General features: G+C 41.3%; 1 protein-coding gene across 1 annotated transcript in view; it reads left to right on the top strand.

The window, feature by feature from the left end:
• The first annotated feature begins 9672 nt into the window (after positions 1-9672).
• Positions 9673-14424, top strand: part of LOC141248321 (titin-like) — a 250459-nt gene continuing 245707 nt past the window's right edge. Inside the window, exon 1 of the mRNA XM_073669345.1 lies at positions 9673-9809. Coding sequence (XP_073525446.1) covers positions 9701-9809 — 109 coding nt within the window. The 5' untranslated portion in view covers positions 9673-9700. The remainder of the gene's footprint in view (positions 9810-14424) is intronic.

Raw genomic sequence — 14424 nt, 5'->3', positions numbered from 1 at the left:
GTGATCATCCCGGATGTACTTTATGTTTTATTGAACTGCTCATTATTATTGTCTGATTTTCTAAGGCTTTTTTTTGCTGTATATTTTGTAATTTTTTTTTCACTAAAGTTTTGTGTTTGATTTTTTTTTCAATCATTGTTGCTCAGGAAGAAATCAGTTATATAATAACAATCCTTCAACTATTTTCTCTGGTGGATATGAGCGATATTGTTATAAGAGCAATAAAAAAATCCAACAATCCCAAAAGAAGAAATGTTAAATATTTAAAACTTTACATTTAATGAAAATCCTTTAAAAACATATTGAAGGAAAATTAGAAAAGGGGACGTAAAAAATTAGAGAAAGGATGACGCGTTTCGAACCAGCATGGTTCTTACTCTGCTGAATAAGAGCGGTACAATATTGGTACACAGTATCAACATACTGTAATTGTGTTGTGTGCTGATGGAATAACGCCATCATACAGTGCCCACATATTTTGCCCGCTATGTAACTAGACCAGCCTCTATCGTGTGGTATCTTCTGAGACCCCTTTACACATGCAGACTCCGGCATTGATGTACATTTACGTTTGTTTGCTCTGAAGGGTTAATTTTATTTTATGGTTAATAGTAATTGTGGCACCCTGCTATTACAGGTACCACAGGACCAAAAAGGGTACATGGACGGACATCACCACAAGAGGCCCTCACTACACACAGACACCTCCGCCCTTCCACCTCATACCACCAGAAGGAGCCCTGTTAGGGATATATATACTGGAGGGTGGAGTTAGGCAGGCAGAGTGTGCTGGCACTGGAGATCAGTGAAGAAGCAGCATGTGAGCTGCTGTGCTGAGGGCCAGCCAGGGCCTAAAGCACATGCTGAAGCCTCAGGGCCTAGAGCGTGGCCGGAGGCAAGGAGAAGAGTGAGAGGAGTTATGGGGGCAGAGGAGCATCTTAGGCTCACCCCAGAACACAATCCGGACACCGGGTCCGCGCCTACAGGGTCCTCTACACCCAGTAGGAATAACCGGTATACCAGGAGGATTCTAAACCCCTGGTCAACCTGAAGCTACAATCATCTAAAGAACTAGGAACCACGAAGGCCCCAGCGTCCAGGGATAGTGGTATCCAGAGGAAAGTTCTTACCACCAAGCATACAGGTTAGGAGAGTAAAAGAGTACAGAAGCTAGGCCTAGTTTCAGGCTGGTCAGAAGCTTCAGAGTGAGAGAAAGAAATTGATCAGGAGGCCTTATACCCATTCACTGGGAGAGTCCAGAAGTGCACCCTTCCTATCAAGTACCCTGGACCGTACCTGCCGTCTACACCAGTAAAGGTACTGAAGCGAACCCCCTGTGTGCGTGTCTCCGCTGACCCGACCTGGCCACCTCTCACCTGCATCCCTTCCATCAACTCTGCCACGGGGGCCCGCTCCACCTGTGGGGAGCAGAAGCATCACAGATGCCATCCCATCACCCCGGAGGTCTGCAGCAGCGCTGGTACCCATTACCAGAAGCCACAGGTGGCAAAACTAATATCCATCCCTTCAAGTAACAAAACCCCTTTTAAAGAGTAACCCCAGGGTACGGGCCCGGGAGCCGACTGCCGTAACATCCCACAGAAGGTCAAAGCCCGGTTACCGAGTCTCCCATATCCCCCTGGGCGAGTCATAATATTTCTAATTCTATTGTTACTAGCAATAGTAACTCTCTTTATTGTTAACTACTAATACTATTTATACTTATATTATTCTTATTAGTGAACTGCTATGCGAAAATTGTATCATTTCTTTTATCATGGGCATTACCAGGACTTCACATTGGTCATATTATTATTATTTTATTATTATTACTATAACTATTATCACTGCAATTGCTAATACTGCTATTACTATGTATCCTTTCTGAGTCAGACGGTGGAACCTCTTACCTAGCATCTGTTAAAAAAAACTACCGGAATAAACATCCTGTTTCCTGTGGAGATAGCACATTGGCATGAGTCGGTCGTCTGAGTTGCAGATCACTCTTTAGTTATGAACATTTTTCAATTTAACAAAACAAATGTGAAAAATTTAAAAAAAATTGTAGGACTAGGAAGCGGTGCGCCACTTGTCAGATCGACAAGTCCACCTTTGAAACCCCTCTTCACATCAAAAATCATCAACTTTGATTTCAAACAGAAATAGATGCACTAAAAAGAGAAATATCTTCAGGGGCTGAATGGGACATTTTAATCTGAAAAGGACAGGAAAACGATACTGGTCCATGAGAAAAGAAACATCCTTATCCTGATATGTACAGAGCCAGTCAAAAGTTTGGACACCCCTGTTAGCGCAATTTTTCTTACTGGAATGTGCACATTGTAGATTCAGACTGAAGGCAGCAAAAAGACAAAGGAACAAAAATGTAAATATAGAGTAAAGAAATAGGTGTGAAGCAAACCAGAATATGTGTTACACCTTAGATTTTCCTTTTTACTCTGATGACAGCTTTCCACCCCCTCAGGAAGCTTCATCAGGTGCCACCTGGAATGGCTTCCAATGAACAGGTCGCTTCACCAAGAGTTCATTTGTGGAATCACTATCCTTGAGAAAGTATTTGCTTCAAGTGTGTCTTTCTGCAGCCATGTTGGTACACAATTCCATACAGTGTTGAGCCCTATCCAACATCTGTTCTAAGCCAGAATATGGTAAGAACTACTCAACTACATGAATAGAATAGACAGTTCAGCATTAAGACATGAAGGTCAGTCAGTCTGATCCAGGCTTACTGCATAAATACAGTAACAGTCTTTCAAGCGCAGCACGCCAATACAGTTAAGCTTTGTGGTAGAGCAGGAAGACAAGGCCAATGCGCCAGCACAAGCACAGGAAGTCAGAGAACCGGTGACGTCATCGCACCACATCAGGAGTCTGACGTCCTGTGCGTGCACCGGCAAGGCTGGGCGGTAGTACACATCATATGATGTGGGAAATAATGATGGGGCCCTCAAACAGTATGGGCGTTAATGTGGGGGCCATCATATGGTGAGGGTACTATTGTGGGGGCCTTCATACAGTATGGGGATAATGTGTGGAGCCATCATATGGTGAGGAAACTATTGTGGGGGCCATATAACTGTATGGGGGTTAATGTAGTTGCCATCATATGGTATGGAGACTAATGTTGGGGCTTAATGTGGTAACCATCATATAGTGTAAGGACTATTTGGGGGCCCTTTTGCAGTATGGGAGCTAATGTGGGGGCCCTTAAAGTGTGAGAACTACTGAGGGGGCCATCATAGAGTGTGGGGTCCATTATACCATTTGGGAGCTAATTAGAGGGCTATTATACAGTGTGGTGATGACTTCTGTGAGGGGCATTATGTGTTTTGTATAGGGGAGCTTTGAGCCCATCATACTTTGCATAGGGGAGCTGTGGGTCCATCTTACTGTGTATAGGGGAGCTGTGGGCCCAATATGCTGTGTATAGGGAAGCTGTGGGCCCATTATACTGTTATGTTCGGTTAACCCTTTCGGCGAGTATGCTCGGGCGAGTACCGAGTATCTTCAGAGTACTCGGTGATATGTTTGAATCACTCCCGTGTGCTTTAATACATGTGAGGAATGCGAAAGAAACAAGCTGTTAAACAGTCACAAATCATGCACACGGGAGAGATTCAAACATATCACCGAGTACGCTGAAGATACTCAGTACTCGCCCGAGTATAATCGCCGAAAGGGTTAACCGAACATACTCGCTCATCACTAGTAGGTACACATCCAATTCGAACTCACGGAATAAATATATACCCTGGTACGGTCTCTGCCACACTCCACAGTAACAAATGGAGCTAGCACCCACCACCAATCATTTATACAGACCGATTGGACACCCATTACAGGTAGTGTATGGCTGCAGGGGTGCAGTTTACAGAGCAAGAGGAAAAATGCTATTAATTTTATATATTTAATCCGAAAAGTAGGCAGTGTTTATGAAAATATACAAAGATAATACACAATGGGCAAAACATTATGGTATACAGTACAGACCAAAAGTTTGTACACACCTTCTCATTTAAAGATTTTTCTGTATTTTCATGACTATGAAAATTGTACATTCACACTGAAGGCATCAAAACTATGAATTAACACATGTGGAATTATATGCTTAACAAAAAAGTGTGAAACAACTGAAAATATGTCTTATATTCTAGGTTCTTCAAAGTAGCCACCTTTTGCTTTGATGACTGCTTTGCACACTCTTGGCATTCTCTTGATGAGCTTCAAGTGGTAGTCACCGGAAATGGTCTTCCAACAATCTTGAAGGAGTTCCCAGAGATGCTTTCCACTTGTTGGCCCTTTTGCCTTCACTCTGCGGTCCAGCTCACCCCAAACCATCTCGATTGGGTTCAGGTCTGGTGACTGTGGAGGCCAGGTCATCTGGCGTAGCACCCCATCACTCTCCATCTTGATCAAATAGCCCTTACACAGCCTGGAGGTGTGTTTGGGCTCATTGCCCTGTTGAAAAATAAATGATGGTCCAACTAAACGCAAACGGATGGAATAGCATGCCGCTGCAAGATACTGTGGTAGCCATGCTGGTTCAGTATGCCTTCAATTTTGAATAAATCCCCAACAGTGTCACCAGCAAAGCACCCCCACACCTCATCCTCCATGCTTCACGGTGGGAACCAGCCATGTAGAGTCCATCCGTTTACCTTTTCTGCGTCGCACAAAGACACGGTGGTTGGAACCAAAGATCTCAAATTTGGACTCATCAGACCAAAGCACAGATTTCCACTGGTCTAATGTCCATTCCTTGTGTTCTTTAGCCCAAACAAGTCTCTTCTGCTTGTTGCCTGTCCTTAGCAGTGGTTTCCTAGCAGCTATTTTACCATGAAGGCCTGCTGCACAAAGTCTTCTCTTAATAGTTGTTGAAGAGATGTGTCTGCTGCTAGAACTCTGTGTGGCATTGACCTGGTCTCTAATCTGAGCTGCTGTTAACCTGCGATTTCTGAGGCTGGTGACTCGGATAAACTTATCCTCAGAAGCAGAGGTGACTCATGGTCTTCCTTTCCTGGGGCGGTCCTCATGTGAGCCAGTTTCTTTGTAGCGCTTGATGGTTTTTGCAACTGCACTTGGGGACACTTTCAAAGTTTTCCCAATTTTTCGCACTGACTGACCTTCATTTCTTAAAGTAATGATGGCCACTCGTTTTTCTTTACTTAGCTGCTTTTTTCTTGCCATAATACAAATTCTAACAGTCTATTCAGTAGGACTATCAGCTGTGTATCTACCAGACTTCAGTGCAACACAACTGATGGTCCCAACCCCATTTATAAGGCAAGAAATCCCACTTATTACACCTGACAGGGCACACCTGTGAAGTGAAAACCATTTCCGGTGACTACCTCTTGAAGCTCATCAAGAGAATGCCAAGAGTGTGCAAAGCAGTCATCAAAGCAAAAGGTGGCTACTTTGAAGAACCTAGAATATAAGACATATTTTCAGTTGTTTCACACTTTTTTGTTAAGTGTATAATTCCACGTGTGTTAATTCATAGTTTTGATGCCTTCAGTGTGAATGTACAATTTTCAAAGCCATGAAAATACAGAAAAATCTTTAAATAAGAATGTGTGTCCAAACTTTTGGTCTGTACTGTATATAATTACATAAAATAAAAAGGATAAATAGTAGTGATGATCAAGCACTAAAATGCTCGAGTGCTCGGTACACAAATCGAGCAGGTCGGTCACTTGGATGAGCTTGACGCGAGTAACGAGTATAATGGAAGTCAATGAGAAACTCGAGCATTTTTCCAGAAGACTCTAACAGGAGGGCTACGAGGGCAGGAAAATCACTGAAATGGATGAAAGCAGCACTCAAATGTAATGGGAACAGGACAGGGAAGATGCTGCTGGGAATAATGTTGTCAGAGTATTAAGCAACTTTTACAAACTGACAATAAAACATACTAAACCGAAGATAAAATGGATTTTACAGGAAAAAATATTAGGACATATTAATTCCTGTATGATGACTTTTATATAAGGCTAATTAAAAAGAAAAAAAAAATGCTCCTCCACCCCTTAATAGTTGGGCCATCTCTCACCGAATTTTCCCATTGTCTATTACTACAGTAGATGACATAGTAGAGGGGGAAATAAAATTACACCCACCGGTAGTCACAGGTAAATGTAATTTTACTGCCTTATATGGCCATGTGGTTTGTGTGACATGGTCAGATACATCCTGTTTCATTTATGAGGGAGGGATTCTGAAACTCACAAAGCCTACGCAGACAATGCAAAAAGAGCCAAAAATTAGAAGGAAGAGGGACTCCGGTACACCCTGTATTAGACATAAAAGGAGGGTCTCATACACATTCTGCTAAAATTGTTAGGTAGTGGGACTCCTAGACTGATAAAGCCTATGCATTAAGGGCAAGGACTGCCAAAAATTAGAAAGAGGAACGGCAATATACCCTGAAAGACACGTAGGGGAGGGCCTCAGAAAACATTTTTTTCAAGGAGTTGGACTTGTAAACTGTACTGTAATTTTTTATATGTTCTGCAGCACAGGTATCTACTACTATATGGTCACTATATAGCGATAATATAAGTGTTGGTCTTTGTATAGAAATTTATTTTTAGTAACAGGCAGACTTATATATGATAGTGGAACATTTTGCTATTACAGCAATTATTTTTCTCAACTCTAATTGTATTTTTACAATCGTTCCACCTGACACTCATATCTAGGCTATTCCAATATATGGGGATATCACATATATACACTGTGTGCCGAATTATTAGGCAAATTAGTATTTTGATCACATGATATTTTTTCTACATGTTGTCCTACTCCAAGCTGCATAGTCTTGAGAGCCAACTACCAATTAAGTAAATCTGGTGATGTGCATCTCTGTAATGAGGAGGGGTGTTGACTAATGACATCAACACCCTATATAAGGTGTGGTTAATTATTAGGCAACTTCCTTTCCTTTGGCAAAATGGGTCAGAAGAGAGATTTGACGGGCTCTGAAAAGTCCAAAATTGTGAGATGTCTTGCAGAGGGATGCAGCAGTCTTGAAATTTCCAAACTTTTGAAGCGTGATCACCGAACAATCAAGCGTTTCATGGCAAATAGCCAACAGGGTCGCAAGAAGCGTGTTGGCCAAAAAAGGCGCAAAATGACTGCCCATGAATTGAGGAAAATTAAGCGTGAAGCGGCCAAGATGCCATTCGCCACCAGTTTTGCCATATTTCAGAGCTGCAACGTTACTGGAGTATCAAAAAGCAAAAGGTGTGTGATACTTAGGGACATGGCCACGATAAGGAAGGCTGAAAAATGACCACTTTTGAACAAGAAACATAAGATAAAATGTCAAGAATGGGCCAAGAAATATCTTAAGACTGATCTTTCAAAGGTTTTATGGACTGATGAAATGAGAGTGACTCTTGATGGGCCAGATGGATGGGCCAGAGGCTGGATCAGTAAAGTTCAGAGAGCTCCACTCTGACTCAGACGCCAGCAAGGTGGAGGTGGGGTACTGGTATGGGCTGGTATCATCAAAGATGAACTTGTGGGACCTATTCGGGTTGAGGATGGAGTGAAGCTCAACTCTCAGACCTACTGCCAGTTTCTGGAAGACAACTTCTTCAAGCAGTGGTACAGGAAAAAGTCGGTATCGTTCAAGAAAAACATGATTTTCATGCAGGACAATGCTCCATCACATGCATCCAACTACTCCACGGTGTGGCTGGCCAGTAAAGGTCTAAAAGAAGAAAAAATAATGACATGGCCCCCTTGTTCACCTGATCTGAACTCCATAGAGAACCTGTGGTCCATCATAAAATATGAGATCTACAGGGAGGGAAAACAGTACACCTCTGGGAGCAGTGTCTGGGAGGCTGTGGTGGCTGCTGCACGCAATGTTGATCGAAAACAGATCAAGCAACTGACAGAATCTATGGATGGAAGGCTGTTGAGTGTCATCATAAAGAAAGGTGGCTATATTGATCACTAATTTTTTTTGTTTTTGTTTTTGCATGTCAGAAATGTTTATTTCTAAATTTTGTGCACTGATATTGGTTTACCTGGTGAAAATAAACAAGTGAGATGGGATTATATTTGGTCTTTATTAAGTTGCCTAATAATTCTGCACAGTAATAGTTACCTGCACAAATGGATATCCTCCTAAGATAGCCAAATCTAAAAAAAAAAACACTCCAACTTCCAAAAATATTAAGCTTGGATATTTATGAGTCTTTTGGGTTGATTGAGAACATAGTTGTTGATCAATAATAAAAATAATCCTCTAAAATACAACTTGCCTAATAATTCTGCACACAGTGTATATAACCTCGGTCCTACATTAGAGGGACTAGACTGAGGTGTCCCAAAATTTGCCCTACACTACATCCAGCCAGATCTATTAGTTGGTACCACTTTTACAACCAGTAGGTTGTTACCTTATATGCATCTACAGATGCATGAGCAATTTTATATCTATAGGATTTTAATTAATTAATAAAGCTTATGTATTTTAAAATTTCTTTATATCCACACTTCTCCTACTTTCCCCTTTCCCTATCCTACATGACTATTTTGGTGGTGCACACCTGTGGATATAGATCTGATGAGAATAGACCATTCTTTTGATAGACTGGTGAACTGAATCTTCCCTCTTATTTTTCTTTGTTTCCACATCCTCTTCACAATCCAGCAATGACTGTACCATGGCCTTCATTGGCTAGATTTGTATTAACATGTAATGTAGAAGCAAAGTTCAGATGTTTGCATGGGAATACATGAAATATTCTGCCATTAAAATGCTTTTCTTCATAAATTACTGAAAACTCAGAGGAGAAGGGAAGACAGTGGAGAGGAGGGTGATGACGGTGCAGTATCTTTTACTCATCCTGGGAGGGAGACTCATGCTGTGGGAGATGACTAGACTGGCACGGGCACATAGCACAGCTATCCAGCACCGCACCATGTCAAAGAGGTAATAAAAGACACATAATACGGAGATTGCTAGTGGCTTCATTATATCTAAAGGAGCTTTGACACTGCATACCTCGCCACGTTCAGTGGTCCCATCGGGGCTTACGTCTGAACCCTTACAAACCAGGATTCGGATGGTGGTGCTGACTGGGCCATTGACTATGGTGCAGACGGGGTCATTGTGCTCTCTGACGTGCATTATTTTTGGCATATATGCCTACTGGAGGAGGACACCCAGATGTAGTAGACTGCGTCTGAGTGTCCACCTCCAGTAGGCGTACACGCCCGAAAATGATGCACGTCAGGGCACACGTTAACTCCATCTGCACCATTACAGTCAATGGCCCAGTCGGAGCATTGAGGGGTTTGGACATAAGCCCCGACGGGACCACTGAACCTAGCGAAGAACAGAACACAGTAGCACCCTAATACACATCTGCCACAGGAGGGATTGTATCCAATTATATATGAAGAACTGGACATTTGATTTAAAGGGAACCTATAAGCCTTTTAAAGTTTCCCGAAAACGACAGATAGATAGAAAAAGGTGTAAAAAAAAAAGCTGGCATGTGAAAAAGAGTAACTCTGTTGAAGGTATGATGCATTACAATCTACAGAATATTCTGATGCTATTTTAGCCGGTGTCTACAAACAGGAAGCGAGAGGCTGCAGAGGTAAAATAGGAACCGTAGCACAAATATAAGTAGGTTTACTTCATCTAGACGGAGAAATGTTAACGGTGCAGACGCTGAGCAAAACCCAATGTGCAGCTTCTACCACGAACATGTATCTTTTACTCCTCGTAGTGTCCCTTCTCAGCAATATGGTCTCCGAAGCAGGTAAGATGATGATCTTCTGGCTCCTGTAGAATATAGGCATATACAAGAGCAACAGATGAAATTATTATTATTACAGTATGATAATATAGAATTTTTATATTGTTTTGTGTTGTATACGATGATGTATATAATATAGACATGGCGGAGCTGTATAATTATATAACACAACTTGATGAACATAAATGCAGATGTGAGGACTTGAGGTCATCAATGACGCAGAGCAACATCGGACTTTTATGCGATCGTGGTGATATGTGATATTTGTGGTTGCATTTAGGACTTTTACAAGATTTTTCAGAGTGATCTATTCCAAGTGTTTATTTCTGTTAATGTTGATGATTATGGCTTACAGCCAATGAGAACACAAAAGTCATTATCTCAGTAAATTAGAATACTTTATAACAACAGCTTGAAAAATGTTTTTAAAATCCGAAATGTTGTCCTACTGAAATGTATGTTCAGTAAATGCCCTCAATACTTGGTCAGGCTCCTTCTGCATCAATTACTGCATCAATGCGGCAATGTGGCATGGAGGCGATCAGCCTGTGGCGCTGCTGAGGTGTATGGAAGCCCAGGTGGCTTTGATAGCAGCCTTCAGCTCGTCTGCATTGTTGGGTCTGGGGTCTCTCATCTTCCTCTTGACAATACCCCATAGATTCTCTATAATGGATTCTCTATGGGGTTAAGGTCAGGCGAGTTTTCTGGCCAATCAGGCACAGTGATACTGTTGTGTGCAAACCAGGTATTGGTACTTTTGGCAGTGTGGACAGGGGCCAAGTCCTGCTGAAGAATGACATTTCCATCTGCTTGTCGGCAGAGGGAAGCATGAAGTGCTGTAAAATGTCCTGGTAGACGGCTGCGCTGACTTTGGTCTTGATAAAACACAGTGGACCTCCACCAGCAGATGAAATGGCTCCCAAACCATCACTGATTGTGGAAACTTCACACTAGACCTCCAGCAGCTTGGATTGTGGCTTCTCCACTCTTCCTCCAGACTCTGGGACCTTGTGGAGTGTGTCAATAACTGCCTTCTGGACATCTGTCAAGTCAGCAGTCTTCCCCATGATTATGGAGCCTACTGAAACAGACTAAGGGACCTTAGTTTACTGAGATAATGACTTTTGTGTTTTCATTGGCTGTAAGCCATAATCATCAACATTAACAGAAATAAACACTTGAAATAGATCACTCTGTGTGTAATGACTCTATATAATATATGAGTTTCACTTTTTGTAATGAAGAACTGAAATAAATTAACTTTTCGATGATATTCTAATTTAGTGAGATGCACCTGTATATGGTTTATCCACAGGATATAAAAATAACAAAATTAGGCTTTACTTTTCATGAAAAAGAGGCAAAGACTTTTGAAGAACCAAACAAGAATTTTTTTAGAGCTCTTAAAAAATAATGTTTAAAAAAAAAAAGCACTTGGTCATGAACAAGGAAAAATTCCCAGTCTTGAACTGGTTAAAGACTAATTTACTTGACATTATTGTGTAAGAAGGCAAAAAAATACCACATTTTCTGGAATCTCAATGTCCTCAACAGAATGCCACAAACATACAGTTATTAACTGTCAGATTCAACATGAGCTGTAGCCAATCCAGAGGTGATCTAGAGAGCAAACAAAGTATGGCTTCACAGTTAGTAAGTTACGACAGTGGTCCAAATTTCCATTGTAACTTTCAGACAATGACCTACCCTACTGGCAGTGTGGTACAGAATTAGTTGGACTGGTCAACATAACTGTAAAGAAGTTGGAAAGTTAGGCATAATGAGGAGCGGAATGAATCATGGATACAGTAGAGTGGAAGGCAATGGAGGAGCGAGGGGAGAAGTAGATTAACTAAGCAGCAGATTTGAGAGTAAACAGCAAAGATGCAAAAGTGATGCATGGAAAGTGTTACTTACTCATGTGTCCCAGCTCCAGCACTGGGCCTTGATCCCTTTTCTTGTGGCTGCCTCCCTTTCCAGTAGTGAATTGCTATGACAACCTCACCCTAGTCCTTTTAAATCTAGCTCAGACATACAGTAGGTGCATGGGTATCAAGTAGCATTGTTCATAGTGGCTATAAACTTGTTAGAAATTTGCTTTAACCTCATTTGGCTAAGCAACGGCCAGCTGTCTACCACCTGCTCTGCTGCTCCTGACATTCATGTTACAACTAAAGTTATTTCCGAGCTTAGTCCAGCTTCCAAGGGGTTGTCTCCTTGTAACACTCAACAAGCAAGTTACTAACTTGTTCTTAGTGCTGTTCACACCTAGTCTCTGTAATCAAGGTAATGCTTCAAGCAATTCTCCAGTTTGCCTATATTGCACTGCTATCCAACAGGTAACCAATTTCTTTCCACAAGTTCTAGCTTTCAAAAATTGCTGCTGTTAACCATTGCCTTGCTGGAAATTACCAACTGCATTTTCTTCACTGTTTTCCTTTTATTAAAGGAAATCTGACACCAGGTTTTTACTTTGTAAGCTGAAGGCAGCATGATGTAGGAGTTGAGATCCTGATTTTAGCAATGTGTCACTTGCTGTTCTGCATGTTGCTATTTTGATACAATGACTGTTTTCTGTGCTGCAGAGCTAGCAGTGCTCAAAATGCTGAGCTCTGTATAACCCTACTCACATCACTGATTAGCAGCTTTCTGTGTTCACTGTATATTTACAATTAGCTGCTGGGTGTGGTTGGACTAAGAGGCACAAGAAATCTAGTTCTGTAGTGATAATCTCCTGATGATAAAACATTGATTTTATTGAAACAGCAACACACAAGCCTAGTAAGTGACACTTTGCTGGAATCAGACTCTCAGGTGTTACATCATACTGCTTTCAGATTACTTAACAAAAACCTGCTGACAGATTGCTGAAGATACCAGTTTCCTATAGAGTTACTGTTCTTGTGTGTATCTGCACATCTGGCCCTACTTCATCTGTGCTACCAGTTCTGCCAGTGTGTCTGCCATCTGTCATATCCTGCTGTCCTGGTCTTTGCTTATCTATGTGTCATCTGACACATTCACCTTTGCCGCTGGTCAAAGCTACTCACCAAGACCTACGACTTAGAGAATCCACTTGACAAAATGAGCCCATAACACGATGCCACAAAGAGGTTTGTGGAGGTAGTAGGTAGGTGGTGATGCATTTGTGGTCTGAAGAACAGAGTGGAATCAAAGGTAATCCTGAGACAGCAGACAGGGAAAACCTATTAGAAGTTCGAGTTCCTGTCAGCATAGTTATCAACTTTTTTAGAAAAATTGGCAAGAGCAGGTATGAAAGTTAAAATGACAAATTATGGTGACTTTTGTGACTTTTTAATTTCAGAAAGTTAAGTAAACATTATAATAAATGCCTCCCTAAATGTAAAATCTACAAAATTCTTATATTAACATTGAAGCATGGATTTCATGGAGCTAAACCTATGTCTATGACCTTCAGATGACCCTTAACTGCAGCAGAGACCATCTAACTCCCTTTCCTGCAAACAGGTAATTAAAGCTGGTCATCTGATAAATCACAGACATGAATTCCATCTTCCTCAGCTTGCATAAGAATGGGGGAGGTGGCAGAATTTTGGCTGGTGGAGATAACTTATCACCTCTAGCCTCAGCTTGTACAGAAATGCAAGCAGATTACTTTGAGCTACTTTGTTTTATTCCAGTTATGAATATTGGGGTTTTATGAACACCAAGGGTCCTTCAGTTATTAAAGACATATTTTCGATGTAGTGATGGCAATGGGCTATTGTGAAAGCCCCTCCAAATGAATATCAACCCGATGGATGATGCTATCCATGCCATTTTTCCTACATAGAGAAAGTTAAAATCATGATAGGTACCATGACAGTAATATCTTCAGCCTGGGACCTCAATGGGGCAAAGATATCATGGAAGTTTTTCTAAAAGAAATAGCCACATCCCATGACCAGCCCTGTTATGAGTCACAGGAGGAGAGGTATTCGGGCCTTATTGGGCTAATAAAGCTAAATGCCCAACTGTATTCAGTCCTGGGAGACACAATGTACTGTGGTTCTGTAGCGTCAACGCCCAAAAATGAAGAGCTCCCCTTCATAAGAGACATAGCCAACCCTGCAAAATCAGGTTTAGTAAATTTCTTCTGCTTATCCTTTTTATTTTATGTAATTGTATACAACGTAGTGTTTTGCCCATTTTGTAACATCTTTGTATATTTTTATAAACATTGCCTACTTTTTGGATTAAATATATAAAATTGAATAGCTTTGTTCCTCTTGCTCTATAAACCGCACCCTTGAAGCCATACGCTACCTTTAACGGGTGTCCAGTTGGCCTGTATAAACGATTGATGTGGCAGCTACTTTTGTTATTGTGGAGTTTGGCAGTGACTATACTGGTATATATATATATATATATATATATATATATATATATATATATATATATAGATTCCATGCATTGGAATCAGAGGTGTATATACTATACGATCACTGTGAGTTCCTCAATAACCGACCTAGTAGGGAAAACAGCCATGGCCTTGGCCATCAGTTGTCAGTGAACGGCGTAATTGTCCAGACGATTAGAGTCAGCGAAATGTTGTTCCCTGTCATATTGGTGGCAGCTGTAGGATCTCTGTGATCTC

The sequence above is a fragment of the Phyllobates terribilis genome, unplaced genomic scaffold, assembly GCF_046119375.1.
Source record: "Phyllobates terribilis strain yellow unplaced genomic scaffold, ASM4611937v1 Scaffold_2__4_contigs__length_985480577, whole genome shotgun sequence".
NCBI lineage: Eukaryota > Metazoa > Chordata > Amphibia > Anura > Dendrobatidae > Phyllobates > Phyllobates terribilis.
This window is presented reverse-complemented; position numbering and strand designations above follow the sequence as displayed.